Genomic DNA, 19,517 nt, shown 5'->3' with positions numbered 1-19,517 from the left:
GCGGCACAATAAGGATCCCCAGGATGGAGGAGAATAAAGTTTGACAGGCCGGTGGATCAGGAGGGTCGTCCACTCTCTCCAGCTGATAATGGAAGAACAGAGATTATGGTAATGAGACAGACGCCCAGAGCCGATAGAGGGGCTAAACCTGGACCTCATCTTTGTCTCATCCAGATCCCTCGATTGGCTTGCCACGTCTTATCGGGAGAATGGGAGCATTCACACGCACGCACACGCACACGCACACGCACACACACTGTCTTCCTCTGAAAAAACAAATCTCATTAAACAATTATGGACATTAATTACTTAATAACGATAGCTGTAATTCCATTTTCCCTGTTCCAGGGAGAGTCGTTTATCACCACAACTTACAGCCTCCACCATTATCTTTTCCTGAACGTGCGCCGAGATCAGAGCGGGCGCTGTGCCCCTCAGAGCCCCTCAGAGTCGGCAGCTTTTCAATTTGAGCTTTTATTCGAAGAGTCAAAAATCTGAAATTGAAACAACGTGTTTTATGTTTGATTGATAAGTACGTTAGCTCCAGACACAATGCTTCCCGATGGGGTTGAACGCTGGAAACTGGTTCGCACTGGTGGTGATAGAGGGAGTTTCTCAAGTCAAGTCACGATGTATACAATGGTAAATTAGCATTTTAAAATATCCCCTCTGGACCCTGTACTGTACATGAACAGTCACATGATTCAGATCTATTGATTTTCACATCTACCTTTAATGACTCATACAGACTCTATGTCATATTCTGTTCCTCTTCAGAGTCTAAATAATTCTGCATATACTGTATAATCTGCTATCTTCCAAACTCTAACAGAAATTTCGCAAAGTTCACATCAATATGAACTTTCCATCATATGTGGCATCATACCACATATTGCTAACACACAAGCCCTTGTGTTAAACTGTCCTCTACAGCAATTTAAGTTTTTTTTTCTGCGTGAAACTAATTATGGGTTATTTTGAAAATCATATTAGTTCCAGTATAATTACACTCAGGGTCTGCTTCCAGTTTTGCTCCGTAGTCACGTCTCCCTCACAAAATGGGGCTGACGGTGTTCCAGTTTCGTCCACAGCTGGTGTGTTAGTGCGCACGACACGTGAAAGAAGGAGAGAGTTGTAGTCAACGTCTTTGATAAGGATCTTTACCCGCTCTGCTGTAGGGCAGGATTTATCACACCTTCACCTGCCCTCAACATGACAGACGGAAGAGTCGAGTCAGTTTTATTTATGTTGCATAGAATCCCAGACTAGAGGCTCTTCGAAATGATACACTCTGCAGAAAGCATGTGTATTAGATGCCGATCCCCTTTAGTCATATCGCATGTTATCACTCTGCATCTTTTTGCGTTTTGAATCTTTTGATTATACACCACTGTACCTCTGTACATAGACGTTGAACGTTTTGCAGATAAATTCAAAGTCTTGTAACTTTGCAGATAAGTTCATTAAAAGGTTTCCTCGTTGTGTCGACTAGAAAACATGATCTGTGTGGCAGTTGACTGGAAATATATTTCATATTTTATAGTATTAGTTACATGTAATTTTCAGTATAGTCCAGTTGAGAAGGAAGAGGCTAAACTTCATGTATATTCCTTCAAGTGTTTGAAGATCCAATTATTAAAAGTGATGTCAGTAAAAGAGCCTCTAAAACAAAGAATGGTCATCGTCATATTGACATCCAAAGGTGTGCTGAGTGATAAAGAGACACTGCAAAGTGTTAAACCATTACTGCTTCATCTTTACTACAGCTTAAATTATCAGATCCTTTGCTGCAGGACAGCTGCTCCTCAGTACAGACAACCCCTCATACCATACAATGGTCTGATACTAGTCGGCCACGTGTGTTTGTCTGACCGCTGTGATACATACTCAACGTGATGAAACTGTCCATGAAGTCAGTCCATCATTTGATCAGTTACCGTTGACTAACGTATGTACAGCTCCCACAGAACCTCCATGAGATACAACTTACTGTTCCTGTACCTAGAAATAACAGCAGTACGCCTTTGGTACATACACATACACTTCCTTCTGCATATGCAATTATTATATGGCTGGGTCGTGAATGAATGTCACACTAAATCATATTCATGTCCATGCTGAGACCTCAGAAGTTGGATCAAACGAAAAAAAGTAACTGATTAGACACTTAACTCAACATGCACCATTAAATAAACAGTGTCGGAGAACTTTGCTGTGAAAAGCTGGGGACAGACCTTCGACCAGACACAATATATAAACGGACGCAGTCACCAGGTCCAGAAAATGAAGCCAATGCGGATATGCCTGAAGCCTGTACTCTGTTCTCCTGTAAAGAAGTCTGTTTCCATAGAAGTCTATGAGAAAGTGACTCCACTTCTCACTAGTTCTCCTAACTCTCATTAATAATGTCAGTAAACATCTTCCTGAGGAGTTTATGGTTCAGCCTCTAGTAGCGAGATCTTCTTCAATACAGCGTGATGTTCATTTTGTAAACGATCGTCTCATTTAGAGTCAAATAGACGATAAAGCACCAGATGCATCGGCGCGTGGCTACGGCGTGATCGACAGCTGCTCCGTCCAATCGGTGCATGGTTGCAGGTGTAGGTGGCCGCGCGGTGTAAGAGCGCTCAGTCTGACACGCCCCTAATCCTACGTCACATTTTGGCGCTGTTCAAAATGTAAAACTGGAGGCTTCAGAGCGGCAGCTCACAAACCAACGGGTGACGTCACGGTGATGTCGCGTTGACACATGGGACGGACTGAAGTGGAGGTTGGGGCTCGTTTTAGTCGTCTTGTCTTGGCTCCGGAGGCCCTTTTCTTTTACAACTCTTATTGGTCAGCCACCTCAGTGACAAAGTGGGCTCACCTTGAACAACGGAGGCTTCCCGGGCCCTTTCAGAGGCCGATCGAGGAAGCACCCCAGGGAGCCACTGGCCGTGAAAGGACCACAAGCCGCCTCGCTGCACTCTGCAAGAGTTCAGTACACCTTCAGACCGAGTCACAAAAGGTTTGAGCAGCCAAGCAGTGGAAGAGGTCAAGTGGCGCAGAGGCATGACATGGAACGGACAGATGGGGGAGGTTGTTAAAGGCAGACCCGGTTTTGTTATAGGGGGTTCGTACGGGTATCGCTGCATTTTAACATATCAAGACTTCACATGTACCAGCAGTAAAAAAAAATTAAACTTCTTCAATGCATATCTGCCATGTGGACTATCAAATGAATCTATGCATTTATTTTTATGTTAATGATTTTTGTATTTTTTTGTATTTTCAAAGCAATTGCACTTTTAGCTCAATGCAGCTGAACAGCTTTTTCATTGTATTGTTGTGAATTAAGTGTACTTCTATAGATCTGGTCTTGTCTTATCAACCACTCAGTGTGCTTTACAGCACAAGTCACATTCACACACATAGGGTTAAGTGTGTTGCCCAATGGACCGGGGGAAGCTGGGATCAAGCTACCAACCTTTGCAGCTGTGGTTCAGGAGATAGGGTGGTCGTCCACTAACCACAAGGCCAGTGGTTCGATCCCCTCTTCCCCCAGTCAGCATGCCAAAATGTCCTTGGAAAGACGCTGAACCCTAACTTGAGTGTATGATCGATGCGATGTAAACAGCGGCGTTGTATGAATGTGATTTGTGAAGTTAACCTTCTGGCGAGTGGACGACCCGCTCTACCTCCTGAGCCACAGCCACCCATATTATTCCACATTGTTGTAGTTGTGGATGTTGGTCAGTGGATGTCCGTATCCTGTTTTTTTTGCTTGGCCTAAACCAAATAGCCTTCAAGATTAATAAAGTTGTATCGTATTGCATTGTAAATGAAGCGGAGATAATCTCTCAGCTTTACACCTGCTATGCTTGTACATTTTCTTTCTACCTATGTGCATTACTATAAATATTGACTCTACAATTTGTCTTCTGTAGCTAAACCGCTTTCAGTTGATCCTGATGGTTTTTTATTCAGTAAATATGTATTTTGCAATGCAGCTTATAATAAATCAGCTACAGGTTCATTAAACTTTTGCTGCAATAGCATATTTTTCAATTCAATTGCAGATTCCTTTATGCCTGCACAATACGGGGCCTCGAATTGAAGGTCTGAACACTTGACTAATGAGGCTAAAGCCAAAGTTTTTGAAAATGATTCCAAAAACACAAAAGAAAGTAAAACAAAATCTGCCAGTTGGCACGAGGAGCTGCTCCGCCAACAAAGGCCTCCGATTCGAGCTCAAACGGGCCAAACTGAGACGAAGCTGAGACCAGCGCCGCGACGCCGCCACTGCCGCTGCACATGCTCCCATTCACACAGTTCAGCATTGTTCCCGCCTTTGTTCCAACGCAGCTCCACACAATGGCATTTAGTCACAACTACTGCAGCAAAAGTGTACAGTAAGCAGCGGGAGCGCAGCGTTTGCAACGTCGGCAGTTTCACAATGATGAGTGAAATATTTTCTAAAAGATTTAGGAACTCTCTGCTGAAAAAAATCCCCAACTTTTGTTGTTTCACTCGACTGCAGCCGCGGACACAGGGTTTCACGGAGAGCTATAGGAGCTGTTGGAGGCGAGTCGTGTGCTCTGCATAGAAGCGGCACTGAACTCAATCCGGCCCACACAAAGATGCTGGCTTTATCGGGCATTATGTCTTAGCAAACTGCTATTAATGCAAAGTCTTTATCTGCTTTCCTCCACAGGCACGGGCACGCATGTGTCTTTATTTAGTTGATAAAAAATAGCCATAAACAAAAATTGCAGACTGTCAATATAAATACTGATAAAGATTAGGGTTGGGAGCAAATACAATAATAAGAAGCACTCTTAAGATATACTCGACACAGCAAAGCCCTCAGTGGACAGCGGCAGGCTTAAAGAAAAGCAATTGCAGAAAAGTTTTAAAGAGCAATGGAATAATCTTATTGTGGAAAAAAAAAAAGTAGATTAATATAAATGAAGTGATTTGCCCGTGTTGCCTCTCTTTCCAGATTGTGCTTTAAAAGCTTTGAAAGGCACTGATGTGTCTGTCGGAGATGGAGGGATAGGTGGAATAAAAACACCTCATTCTTCTGCTTGTGTCACCTTTCATGTTAATGCGGGAAGGAACAAGGTTCTCCATATACGTGTCATGAAGCAGTCCACTTCAGGTAAAAACATTAATGTGCTAATGGTGGACGATATAAGCCACCAAACAGTCAGACGTTAACCTCAGACTTTTAGAATGTTGAGTATTTAGTTTGAGACATGAGCAGCCCAGGACATGGTTCTATCGTGTCGTCATAGTAACTAACATGGTTAAGGTTGCGGGAACAACATAGGGAACAACGATCCATCCCTCCGGACACCACGTCACCAGACATCGTCCTCTGCTCTTGTCCCCACTACTCCGCCCACTCGAGGTTTCCTTACAATAAAACCTAATTATAGGTCTTGATGAAACGTGCACAGAACAATGTGAATCAAAGGGGCAGCAAGCGATTCTAAAGCAAAACACGTTTTGTAAAAATCTGCGAATATATCCTCATGGTCCGCTAGCTGTCGGTTCTGTGCGCGCAGCCAAAAAAATCTGGCTTTTCGGATCAGCCCAGGCTCTGTAAATCAGAAACGAAACAAATGGTGAGGACCGCACCACACAACACCATGAGTGAAGTTTGTCAGTTTTGGCCTAGTGGTTAGTGCATCGGTCTCCATCCCTGAGGTCCCGGGTTCGTGGCCCGGCTGGAGCTCTCTCCAAAATCACTTACTGCCCCTTTAAGGAAGTGAAGCACCTTAATGTAATGTCTCCTCGTGTCGTACTTGTTCTGGGTCAGTGACGGTCACATGCAGAGGAAAAACATCTGCTCACACCTATAAAGGGCAGCGTAGTCTCTGAGTGTTGCTTGTTGCACACATACGTGTTGTGGTTCTGACTAGTATTATTTGACTTTGAGCAATATGTGACATCAATATTTAATCATGTAGATGTCAGACTGAAGTGTGGAGTTGGGGGTAGGCCTGTCACGACGACTGCTTATATTGTCCCAGAAATTATTACGATAAGCAATATTATCGTCCATTTTTTGATGCCGAATCATGTGAGCTCACAGTACAGGCCTATTGGTTGTTGCACATGCAAGTTCTACATGAGTCGTGTCGCTGCTGAGAGAAATGTTAATCCAAAGTTTAGACTTTGCGTTTAGGATTCACTAAGAAATCCCTGTTTTCTGACATTTTAAGAACCAAACCAGTGATTGATGAATCATACGACGGGAACAGATGAGAGGACAGAAGCAGCGAGACTGTTGACGACGTTCATTCTCATGACAAACAAACACGCACGTAGACACAACGGCTGTTATTGAGCTCAATAAAAATGATTGAGTTCATATTCCTGATTCGTCCGATAAGTCTTTGACGTGATTACCGTGACAGGCCTAGCTGGGGGCCGGGCGTGTGAACCCCGAGCCAGTGGTTTCCAGTGTGAGACACAGACCCTGCTGTCTGAAGCTGATGCAGCTGGCTGTCCCAAAATGGCTGCTCTCAGCACTGATTCATTCGACTCATTCTCACAGTTGGTGGAGAGGAGAGCAAATGTCTGATTTGTGATACTAAGACACGCTTAGTGCAGAGAGAGAGACATTCCAGGATAAAGGGACTAAAGAAGAAGAAGGTGGTGGATTTGAATATTGCTGATTACTAATTACACTTGACTATTTCTTGCCTCCTGTACATGAAGGAATAAATCACATATTATGACACAATCTGTCCACACTCAAGGCTGCTCCATCCACTCTCTGTTACACGGACACCTCCGAACTTCAGCTGAGCAAGCTCGGACAAAAAACAGACGACAGTCTTAGCTTTACATTTGAATCGGACTATAGGAAAGAACTTTGTGGGTCCCGAATAGAATGGGTTTGTCAATATGAGGGGTGAAATGAAGAAGAGAATAATGAGCCTAAAAAAGCACAGATTCCTCAGGCAGATAGAAAGCTGATAAAAAAGCAGTTGCTGGCAGGAAAAGAAGAAGGTGGCAGGTAATCTGGTCGACGGAGGAGCACAAGTGTTGTGGACGAGCAGAAAATCATTTGCATGGTGAAGAAAACGAACCTCAACACGACCAGAGGCCGGGTCTGACGGAGCAGCGGTCCACTTGCTGACTGGAAAACATTCATGTGAATCCATTCGTTTAAAATATTTCTTTCTCAAATTGTGTTGCCTGTCACCACAACTCTGAACATGAACAAGATCGTTCGGTATATTCAGCGGGTCACTTCCTGCCTCTGCCTAACAGGGGATCTGCTACGTGACCCCGTGACCTTTCTAGCATGACCAACAGGCTGGGCTGCCATTTCTGACTGTCCAAACAAATATTGGAAAAACTCCAAGACATTCTCTGTTGCATCACATTATTATTATTGTTATTATTATTATTTTCCTCTGAACACTTTTCCTGTTCTTAGCCAATGAAAGCTCACCCTCACAGAACCACACCCTCAGAATATCAAGCCTCAGAAATAACCACAACACCTCCACACGGGCCCATTCCAGACATCACCTCACTGGAGAGGTGTGGAGGAACTGAAACGTATGTCACGTATATATTAGGAATGGCCGATCCAATATTCCACATCGGTATCGGGGCAATATTGGCCAAAATGGCTGGATCGGATGAAAATAAGAAGTACAATCCGATCCGATACATTACAGTAAACATACCAACATTTTTTATGTTCATTTATTATTATTTAAGTAACAGTTTACAGTTCAATTAGTTTTTTGCCTGTTTGAACGATGCTGATCATAAAACATTCTGAGAGAAATAAAACAGCAGTATTCCATAACTCAGTCATGTCTTCCTTTAGGGGAGTAGATTCTTTGTTTCACAGTTGAGATGGCTTGGTTAAGCAAAGTGCATCCTGAAAAATGCATTATTAATATTGGATTTTACGAGTGGTATCGTCCCATCCCTAGTGAATATTGGACAATTTTTCGGGGTCAAGCTCAGTGAGCGTAGGAAATCACTGCTCACTGTCGTGGTTCGAAAAGGTTCTTCAGTAAAGTATCTGTCACAGTGTTTTTCACAGCGTGAAACGGACCCGAGGAAACACCGAGGGGTGACAAGAGCCCAATCGGATTCTGTTCTATGAAGAGCAACAACTATTTGAATTTCAACTGCTGTTTTTAACCTTTCAATCTTTTACACAGATAAAAGCTCAGAGACTCAAGATTATAGGAAACTCAACTGCAAACATGTGAACAAAGCCATTTTTCATCAGATGAATTATAAATCACGTCGACATTAGCAAACGTTTCTTCACGCACGGTCTCAGTGCAGAATGTGTCTGGCTGCAAGAAGCGCAAGGTTTTTTTCACTTCCCCTGAAAACGGCAGTGAGGAGTGTGGTGAGCGGACCCTCCCCCTGCAGATGTACATCCATTCAGAGCAGGGGCATTAGAAATGCCGATCAGCTCAGCGGCACAGAGGAGAAGCTTTCCCTTTCAGCGTTTTGCTGTTGTCTAGCTCAATCGTGTCACTTTGAGGGAGTCTATTCAGAGGTATTCATGCATCTGCCTTCGGGCCACAATGGCCGCCACTTTATAAACTGTCAGCCCACTTGCCTCAAGCCTTTGGTTCATATTGTTTCCTTTTCTTTAATAAACTTGGAGGAGTTCATCAGCTGCTTCAATAGCAAATCCAGGCACAGAATAAGCGCCGGGCCTCCTCGTCCATTTTAAATTCCCTTTTTTTACCTTTTTTGCTTGTTAGTAACTGTGTATCGGAGGAGCACATCTAAAAGCAGACACACACACACACACACACTGCACATGCACATTGTCTGTCGCTGCCCGACCACGGCCGAACATTGTACAACAATTCTGATTTGTGAAAAGGAAAGATTCTTCTTTTCTATTTAAAACCCCATCATCATGCTGAGGGACGTCCTCTCACGGACGATGCGACACAAACATGCGCTCACCTCATCACAATATGCACTTTTGATATAAGTTCACTGAATGGATGAGGTGTGTTCATATTTATGAAGTCATTGAAAATCAACACATAAGCAGTACGATGGAGCAGTAGAAAATACCGTTGTTTATAAACGTATCCCGCTGTAACGTTTCAAACATCTAGTTCTGTACATGATGCTCACAGACTCATGAGCTGCACCAGATTTGAGTTCAATATGAATGTAGCTTCTATATTCACAGTCTGCGAGGACCCCACTCTGACTGACTGTGGCTGTGTTGGTCCCACAACAAAAATTGAGGTATGGATCAGAATATTGTGGACTGAATGAATTCTCGGATCTCAGAATAAATCAGGAGGGTGATTGTGAAGGAAATCCTTTATTTTGTGATTTAATTTTGGAATGTTGTGAAATTAATACTACGACAGGAAATCAATCTGTTTTTAACCAATTAATAGAAGAGCAGAAAGTAAAAGTACATTATCTCATTAAAGCCGTACAGAGAATGGCTTCAATGTAAAATCTGCAAATCCAATATTTTCATGAAACATTCCTTTCTAGAAATATAACTGTGCTAGATATGTCGGGATGAGAACCATCTACACTGTCATAGAATATTCATATGTGTCATTTCACCAGACCAGAAAGAAATAAAGTCGGAAGTGTTTTAGAACATGTCTGATATATAAGATAAATAATACACTAATCATGAAAAAATATAACAACAATAAAATAGTATTAACGATGATAATGATGATGATAATAATAATCATAATAATAAAATAAAAAGAATCATAATCATAACAATAATAATAATAATATTGTATTGCACTTCAAAAACGGCGGTTAACTAGTTGTCACCATGTGTCTGCCTGTCCAGATATTTGTTCATATTCAAGAATAAAATATAATAATAAAATAAAAGATTATGATATAACATATGAACAATACTAATATAAGAATGACTAGTTTTGTAATAAGGCATTATAGGTGTTTGCTCTACCTTTATTTGTCTGTGAGATTATTACAGATTATTACAGATTATTACATGACTTTATGAGGTCGTCATTTCTCCTCCATCAGTGCGTAGGTTTTCTACACCTGCGTACATCGGAGCAGATTTTTAAAAAAGTCTTATTTCTAAACGGGTCCTTTTTAGAATGAAGTGGAGCCATAGTAATTAATCCATGTAAATCCATGTTGTATTGTATTTTCTCCTACACACTGCAATCATGTTTGTCAATGAGAGGAACGAGTGCATTTGAAATCACACAGTAATTATAACGGCTCTGTAACATAATTACACATTATAATTTAATGTATGTCTCCTGTAAAAGGCCCAATACCCTTGTGTTTGTCTTCATGTATTTATTCATACTATATATGAGACTGTAAATCAATGTAAAGTGTGAACATCAGATCCCAGATTTATTTCCATAAGGATGTGAACAATGCTCCTCTCGGCCCGAGAGTGCATTAAATATGTGAAAATACGTGGCTCAAATTATTTTAAAGCAGTGACGGAGACATGGCCATTAATCCACTTTCATACCTTTCAATAGCGTGAACATTAACTCCCCCCCACCACCAAAAAAAAAAAGAAGTTAGCAGAGCTGCAGCCCTTTATGCCTCAGTAATCTCTGTATATTTAAGGTCATTTTCTAGCCAATTACACTGGATGGTTGCGTTCGGTGAATGTGATTTCCGCCACGGATTGATGGAGAACACCGTGAATAAGCCATCTAATAGACCCAAGCACACACACACACACACACACACACACACACCTCTGTGTGGAAATTTCAATCAGGATTTTACAGATGAATTCAGCCACTCTGTAAAAAAAGAAGAAGATAATTCTTTCGACCATTTCGCCAAAACATGACAATAGGATTTCAAAATATACAACGTCCTTTCAAATGAAATATAATGATTTCAGTCACTGATATAATATTTTGTCTGCTTGAATGCTTTGTGTTACCATGGTTATCAAATTAGCCGCCCTGTCTTACTTACTGTATCTTTTGTATAATAACACAGAGCCAGCCTAGAGCAGTGATAAATTATTATTATTATATCCAATATTTACTTCCATTTGTGCACAAATCATGAACAATTACATTTTTTTATTCTGAATCTGAACTTCTCCCTCCTTCAACGGTGTTATCATTTTGAAAAGGCAAATCAATACATAATCTCTTGTAGACGTGAACAATGTGCACCGGATATTATAAGACAGTAATCGATTTAAGAGACTTATCTCTCGTGTGAAAAAAAATTATGTCTCCTGTCAAATCCTGTTTATTTTAAATTTTACAGAGACTTTGAACATTCAAGTCGAAATGATTGATATGGCACTTTTCTATCAAATGAATATATTCATACTTGTATAAACATTTGAATCAATGTGACAGATTTGGTAGGTTTGGAAAGTTTGAGTTTTAAATACATTTTTCAAAAATCTTGTCATGCAGCTCCAGCTCATCATGCAGTGACGGCTCAGCTCAGACTGAAGACCGACCCGAGCGTTGACGTTTTATTAATTTGCTGATGTCATATTGTTTGCGCCGTGCGTGTTGTGATTCCTCTGTTTGCCATTGTTCCGCGTGTATCATCTGCAAATGGGCAGTTAATGGGCGGCCCGAGGCTTCTGACTGCCCTCCACCCCGGCTCGCCTGTTTGCTCTTTGTGCACCGCTCCTCTTTTGTTGGCTGATCAGCTCCCCGACGGGTCGCCAGACAAGATTCTTGGCATTTGTCGGCGAAATGAAAGGGGGATTAAGGGCGACGGCTACTGAACACTCCGTTGGCAAAGGAGTGGGCTTCTATTCTCCTACTCAAAGCCCCCCTCCCGGTTCGGCCGCTCGCCTTTTCACATGTTTGTTTTTCCTCAAGATGTCACGGAGGAGTGCTACAAGAAATAAGAGAGCATCAACACGTAGGTCAGGCCTGTGAGGAATTGAATATTCTCCTTCGTAATTAAAAACCATAACATCTGTGGAGGAATGGAACTTCCATTGAGAATAATGTTGTTAGATTATCAGTCACTTAACTGAGTGATATGTGAAATAATAAATCATGATAAATAATTATTGTTATGATTAATATCCATTAATGTGATGCTGTCAAATGAATCGGTTCACTTTCACTGCTGTGCTTATGTTTATTATACATAAACATGTTTTTAATTATTATAATACTATTGTTATTATTATTAATCATTATAATAATGTTTCACATTATCTGCCAAGCACATGTGGGAAATACACATACAAAATGGTGTTCCCTTCTTGACTTTATTTTTGAAAAATCTGTAATAAGTAAAAATGTCTACATCATGTAAAAAAAAAAAAATTTGGAATGGATTATTTTATATTTTGAAATCTATACTTCCACAACCTAAAACCTTTCTCTCATACGTGTCTGCTGCACACGGGCCCAGGCAGACATGTCTCATGAGGCAAACGGGCTCTAATGAATCGACAGGAGGCCGAGAGCAGCAGCTAATATGACCAACTCTCTCTTTGTGGCAGTGACACCGACAATGTTCCTGATAAGCAGAAGGCGGCGGAGGATCAAATCCTCGGAGCTGCTTCCTCCTCCTCCTCCTCTCGCCTCCTGGACGTGTCTGCTGCTGAGGCCATCTCCCTACATGTCACTTCTTTTTTATTTATAATATTCAGAGGAGAGCAACATCTTGCAGACGTCCCACAGAAGCCTCTTTAATGGCTGCATGTCGCCGAAGAAGAAATGAAATCCCATATTCACTAAACACTAAACCAGAACATCTGATGATTTGTTCGTCACTGATGCTTACATCAGTGTTATGTACACAGGGTTTAAATGTTTTAAGAAGTACGTGCATTTTGGGGGATGAAATAACTAATTTTGTCACCTTGCAAAATGTATTAGTAAGAAGATCGGTGATAACGAACGAAATCTTGAAATAATTGCAGATGACTATATAGTCTATAGACGCGTCTGTGTCTTTAACACATCTGGTTTATGGTCGTTGTGAACCGGGGCTGATTTATGTAAATGTAGAAAATATGTAATGAGGTTTTTTTGGGCTATTTTCTTTTTCCAGAAAATTGACATAAGCCTAAACCATTATGATACTGTGATTTTATCCTGTTTCCAAATTATCTTTTTGACATTGTTGTTGTTATCTTTTTTTTCAAATAAGTCTATAAGACAGTATCATGAGCTGCCTGTGTGTATGGCTGTGAAGTGTTTAAATGATATGTGTGTGTGTGTGTGTCGACACCACGTCCAGCTGCCTCTTCCCTTTTTTCACATATGTGTCCCTTAAAAAATGTGAATGTTTGGTGGCGAGGCAGCGGGGAGGAGAGGGGAGGTTAATCCCAGTTTAATGCAGGCGATGCGCAGCCCAGGACCACGGCTGTGATGATTGTGTTATCTCCAGCCAACATTTGGGTCTCCCTCAATTTCAACCCCGGCATAAATGGCTGGGAGAAAGTGCAGACTGGAGTGGGGCAAGTGCGGCTGCCCGGGGAAAAAGTGTTATTAATAACTGCAATAGAACTTCCCACAGCCGGTGCTCTCTCCCTCTCTCTCTCTCTCTCTCTCTCTCTGCAAAGCTGCTTCTCGCGACTTCCAATGGATCTGTTTGAAGTCCCCAGACTCAAACATCGACACAGGACCCTTGTGCATATCTCTGGGAAACAGCATATCAACTAAATGCTGCTTTATAAAAAAAAATGAATGAATGCAAATCAAAAAAAAGTGCAGAAGTCACCAGAGATACAGTGTGTGGGTTTTCTGCCCCTATGGGATGAAATACATCTTCCATTTGCAGAGGCCGGATATGTTGACATTTATCATAAGTCACATAGGAGATAGGATGATAAACTATATGTAGAATATGTGGAGCGAAGCTCATTGTAAATTGGCTAATTGTAAAGATTCAATCATAAATCTTTTGTGATGTATTATCCTGTATTGATTTGATTTGTATTTTTGACACAGATGTAAAGTGAAGTTGTGCATCAGTGATGGTGTACCATCATCTGATGGCGAAGAAGATGAGAGTGAATGTGTGTCACACACAAACACACACACAGACACATTCTGCCACCAAAAGCAATCCCCGCAAAAACAAACGAAACGAATATTTTTAAAAAAAAAAATACTATATCCAAACAACACAAGAGGGAACCTTCCCAATCTCATGAATTTCTGCGCTTGCAGGCTTTACACCACGGAGTCAGACGGGCGAAAGATGAAAGTGAAAAGAAATAAAAGGCTCAATTTAATCTGCTTTAAAGCTCTTCAACAGAACGCGTGTGCCTGGAACTGTGAGAGTGAGGGCTGATAGGGGATAAATATATTTCCTAGCATGCCTTCCGGCTATTACACCCCTCTGCAACACGGACGCCCATTCAACTCACACCGGTTCCATTACCAGCAGTAATAGGCTAAGTCTTCAAATTACGAAATGCCAGGCGCAGATGACAGAGAGACACCAGCTACTGGCTGATCTGCTGGAGAAGGTGCAGAGGAGGACGGATTTGGAAGAGAAAAAAAGATTTTAATTTGAAAAGAAAAACGTCTCCGGTGGAACCAGTGGTGAGGAGACAGAGCAGGCCGAGGAGCTCTCACTTGACCAAATCTCAAAATATGTATTCGCTGAGAGAAAGTGGGGAAGAAAATGAATTGCCATAAATATCTCTTTTCATTCATGGGCTGCTAAATGATAAATATGTCAGATGTTTTAAGGGAACATCTTTAAATGTACCTCGGATTCTCTTTCCATTATGAATGTTGAATATGTATTTCCAGAATTCCTATGTATATTTTTGTAGGTTTGTAGACTTTCAAATCAATTATTCGTAGATGAGTTTATAGGAGGTGGATCTTTTTTATTCTCGTGGAAGCATAGACGTTTATGAACGTGATAAATATTTATTCTGTCCCGTTCGCGCATTCGGCCTCATGTAACTGGATGTGCGTGGAGGATCCCCTGACCCTCACAGCTCACCGCTCCCACGCAGGCCGCTGTGAGGCCCCGCGCTCCGGGCCCCGCGCCCCGCGCTCCGGGCCCCGCGCTCCGGGCCCCGCGCTCCGGGCCCCGCGCCCCGAGCCCCGCGCTCCGGGCCCCGCGCTCCGGGCCCCGCGCCCCGCGCTCCGGGCCGCGAGCTCCGGGCCCCGCGCTCCGGGCCCCGAGCTCCGGGCCGCGAGCCCCGCGCCCCGCGCTCCGGGCCCCGCGCCCCAAGCTCCGGGCCCCGAGCTCCGGGCCCCGCGCCCCGCGCCCCGCGGTGGGGCTGGTGTCGCTGTCGGGCGCCTCTAATTGATATCGACTGGCACATCGGTCGTCTGTCAGCGGAGCGTTTAACCCGCGCCACGGGAGACCGACGCACTCCGCCCCCCCCGCCCGGCTCCGGCGCGCCCGTCATAAATAATGAAGCGGCCTCGTTCCGCTGGGAGCGGGCTCGGAGCGGGAGGCGCCGCCGCGACTAAACGACGGTTTAGGGCCAATTTGTTGGAGCAGAGGAACCAACCGAGAGGCAGCTGCTCGCCGTGCCCGTGACGTGGCGTGACGTCACCTACCTTTGTCGCCGAGGATGCCGTCGATGCTGTGCTTGGTCTTCTTCTCTCCGTCCTCGTCCTTCTTGTCGCACTCGTCCTCCTCGTCCTTCTTCCCGAACCGAGCCCGGAGCACGCGACTGATCGAACTCACTGCCAGCAACAAGAATATTATTATTATTATGAATGATAATAAAACATATTAGAATGAATAAGAAGAATCATACTAATAATGATGTCCTTCAGTTTGTATTTAAATCGTAAAAGTGTAAATATGTAATATTAAATGCGCCTTACCAGGGGAGGCCTCACCTGAAGGGACCGTGCTCCGGTCACACACCCCGTCCTTCAGCAGCTTGTCCCTGATCTCCCAGCTGAACATGCCCGGGTTGTCCCGCTTGTACTCCTCGATGCGCTTCTCCACGTCCGGCGTGGCGACCTGCTGCAGGTGGGACGGGGGGCGGGGGCACCACGAGGGTCGAGAGAGGGTCGTAATGAGTGGAGAGAGAGAGAACAGGACCTGGCCCTCACGTATTCACAGTTCTCTCACTCGATGGATTCTAACAATTATTATCAGGATATGATTGTAATTCTAATGCTAGTGTTATTGTTATTGTTATTGTTATGGTCGTCGTCGCGGGCTCGCCTCACCCTGGGCTTGCTGCCTCCGATGGCCCCGGGCCGGATGGAGCCGGTCTCCTGGTAGCGGCACAGGATCTTGGAGACGCAGCCGTGGGAGACGCGCAGCTGGCGGGAGATGACGCACGGCCGGATGCCGTGGTGGGCCATCTCCACGATCTTGTGTCGGATGTGGTTGGGCAGCGGGCGGCCGTTGATGAAGACCCCTCCGAGCTGGTTGACGCGCCCCTGGCCCAGCGGGGTGGACACTGTGGCGGACACCGGGAGAGGAGCACAGGCCTCACACACGGATCTGGGCCTGGCGAGTGTTTCCCTCATATCGAAGTGATAAACTGACTCCTCGGCCTCCCCCCCACAGCCCCTGCTTCTCTTCTGCTGATCTGAATTTACAGTCGCAGGACACTTGAACAAATCCCATAATCACCTCTACGGACTGTCTGGCGTTCCCTGGGGATTTACATTTGTTGTCGATTAATAAAAGAACGGCACCTTATTTTAAACCCGTCAATATTAAATATGAAATACTACTAAACGAATATTGATTACAGTTTGAAATAAGTGGCACAGACATGTTCAGTATCTGTTGATTCAGGCGTCATGTGAAGTCGAGCCCCTGCTACTTGACATCTGAGGGTCTCTCGTGTTTTCCCTGACAACATTTCGATTTCTAATAAACCCCTCGTCCCGGGACGGCCACCCGGAGAGGGGCCCGGCACCGGGCTGACGGCCTACCTTCCAGAGGGAATCCGGTGCGGGGGTAGTTCTGTCCGGGAGCCGGGCGCATCATCCGCGGTACCGTTCCTGGGAAAGACGACATGGTACCATTCAACAAAAAGAGAAGAAAAAAGTCAAGATACAAAAAGAAAAGAAAAGAAAAATCGACGCGTTCAGATGTCCAGGTCAAGAGCAGTTTGTTGGTCACGACTCCTTCCACATGTCTGACAGATCCACGGTGTCGGAGCGGACCAGGGGAAGTCCTCCCTGCTCTGGTGTTCACACTATATAACCGAGTGTGTGTGTGTGTGTGTGTGTGTGTGTGTGTGTCTGACAGCGGCTCGCTGCTGCGCGGTTCTGACGGTGTGGGGGACAAGTCTGGGCCAGGCGGGCTGCGGGGGGGGGGGGCTCCTCTTATTCGAGGGGGAACCGCTCCAACAAGTTTAAGCAGCCAATGGGAACGAAGGGATAAACACATTCACACACACACACACACCACACACACACCACGCAGCCAACACAATACATTCACACGGAAACTAAGGCACTGGCCTATAAAACACACACACACACACACACACACAGTCTCACCTGTCAGATACAACGACTGTACAAGCAGCTATTAGTTTCTATTCAATACTATCAAGTGCTGGAGACAAATCAGTTTATATTCTATAATATCTAGTGCTGGAGACAAATCAGTTTATATTCTATAATATCAAGTGCTGGAGACAAATCAGTTTATATTCTATAATATCAAGTGCTGGAGACAAATCAGTTTCTATTCTATAATATCTAGTGCTGGAGACAAATCAGTTTATATTCTATAATATCTAGTGCTGGAGACAAATCAGTTTATATTCTATAATATCTAGCACTGGAGACAAATCAGTTTATATTCTATAATATCTAGTGCTGGAGACAAATCAGTTTATATTCTATAATATCTAGTGCTGGAGACAAATCAGTTTATATTCTATAATATCTAGCACTGGAGACAAATCAGTTTATATTCTATAATATCAAGTGCTGGAGACAAATCAGTTTATATTCTATAATATCTAGTGCTGGAGACAAATCAGTTTATATTCTATAATATCAAGTGCTGGAGACAAATCAGTTTCTATTCTATACTATCAAGTGCTGGAGACAAATCAGTTTCTATTCTATAATATCTAGTGCTGGAGACAAATCAGTTTATAATCTATAATATCAAGTGCTGGAGACAAATCAGTTTCTATTCTATAATATCTAGTGCTGGAGACAAATCAGTTTATAATCTATAATATCAAGTGCTGGAGACAAATCAGTTTCTATTCTATAATATCAAGTGCTGGAGACAAATCAGTTTCTATTCTATAATATCCCTTGCTGGAGACAAATCAGTTTCTATTCTATAATATCAAGTGCTGGAGACAGTAGTATTATAATACTACAGCAAACATTACAATCAAACCTTCTCATGCAGTTTTACATCAACTCGCCTTCACTTATCACTTCCCAGCTGAAAGAAAAAAAAAGTAAGGAGCAAATACAAATAAAAATATATAATTTTTTTTTTAAAGAACAAAATCAAATACAGTATGCCCCAAAAGGGTCATGTCAGTGGTTGTTAACGCAGAACAAATATAGAATGCTTGTACCGTGGAGGATAACAATGGATAGGTTATTTAAAAATGAAACGTAATATAAAGAATAGTTTAAATAAATGCATTGGTGTCTGTATGTTGCCTATATATAAATATAAATACATATTCTGTATATATGGCAGTAATACAAAGAGCAGCAGGTTATTCAGAGGGTCTTCTCGTTAGGGCTGCACAAATGCAAGGTCTAATTAACATTATATCTATTTTTGTATATTACAGTTTAAGATTTTATGAAATTGTTCAAAATAAATTAATAATAATAATAATTTAATTTTATCAGGTATTTAAAAAATTATAAAAAGATCATTGAATAATTAAAAGGGAACTTGAGGGAGAATTGCCACACAAAAAGACTCACAGGGGCTTAACATGTGGCAAAACCTCGAAAATCTGATTATTGAAAAAGATAACATGGAATAATGAACACAATTCAAAGAACAATGAATGGATAATGTTAAACAGATGAATGAAAGGAATAACACATGATACTCATAATAAGTGATGAGACTATACTCTGACCCAGCTGATATTGGCTAACCGTAAGGGAAGTGTTGATGGGTTCAAAGAAAATATTTCAAGACAGATTAAGAAAGTGTGTAGGGAGAGAATTCAAAATTTTAGACCCTCTGTAAATAATCCTGAACTGAGATTGGGTAGTGCGGGATTAAGGAGGTCTAAGGAGACACAAAGAACGTATTGTATACGTATGAAATTGATAATTTAACACAAAAGGGTTCTTCTTAATGAACTATGCACGAGTAATCCAATCTGAAGATGGTTCACTTGATAAACACTGAGCGGGAGGAATGTATTCGATGTACACAACTAATTATTCTCAGTGCTCTTTTCTGATGACAAAATGGGTTTTTTTTGGTCTGATGAGTCTGGTCTGATGAGTGCAAACAATAATCGATATACCGAAACACCATTGAATAATATAACATAGTGGCCACCTTAGTGTTGACCAAGTAGCGGGTTTTTCGTGGTCATGGCTGTAATATGATTCTTCCAAAATAAAAGGATT

General features: G+C 42.7%; 1 protein-coding gene across 2 annotated transcripts in view; it reads right to left on the bottom strand.

The window, feature by feature from the left end:
* Positions 1–17,200, bottom strand: part of LOC118317448 (paired box protein Pax-7-like) — a 42,537-nt gene extending 25,337 nt beyond the window's left edge. Inside the window, exons 1-4 of one of the 2 annotated variants that reach the window (XM_047331300.1) lie at positions 16,863–17,200; positions 16,143–16,378; positions 15,789–15,933; positions 15,516–15,644 (exon numbers count right to left, since the gene is read on the bottom strand). In XM_047331300.1, the coding sequence (XP_047187256.1) occupies positions 15,516–15,644; positions 15,789–15,933; positions 16,143–16,378; positions 16,863–16,947 (595 nt within the window). In that variant the 5' untranslated portion in view covers positions 16,948–17,200. The remainder of the gene's footprint in view (positions 1–15,515; positions 15,645–15,788; positions 15,934–16,142; positions 16,379–16,862) is intronic. The other variant, XM_035646140.2, reaches the window with a different exon arrangement.
* Positions 17,201–19,517: the final 2,317 nt, after the last annotated feature.

The sequence above is a fragment of the Scophthalmus maximus genome, chromosome 3, assembly GCF_022379125.1.
Source record: "Scophthalmus maximus strain ysfricsl-2021 chromosome 3, ASM2237912v1, whole genome shotgun sequence".
Classification (NCBI taxonomy): Eukaryota; Metazoa; Chordata; class Actinopteri; order Pleuronectiformes; family Scophthalmidae; genus Scophthalmus; species Scophthalmus maximus.
This window is presented reverse-complemented; position numbering and strand designations above follow the sequence as displayed.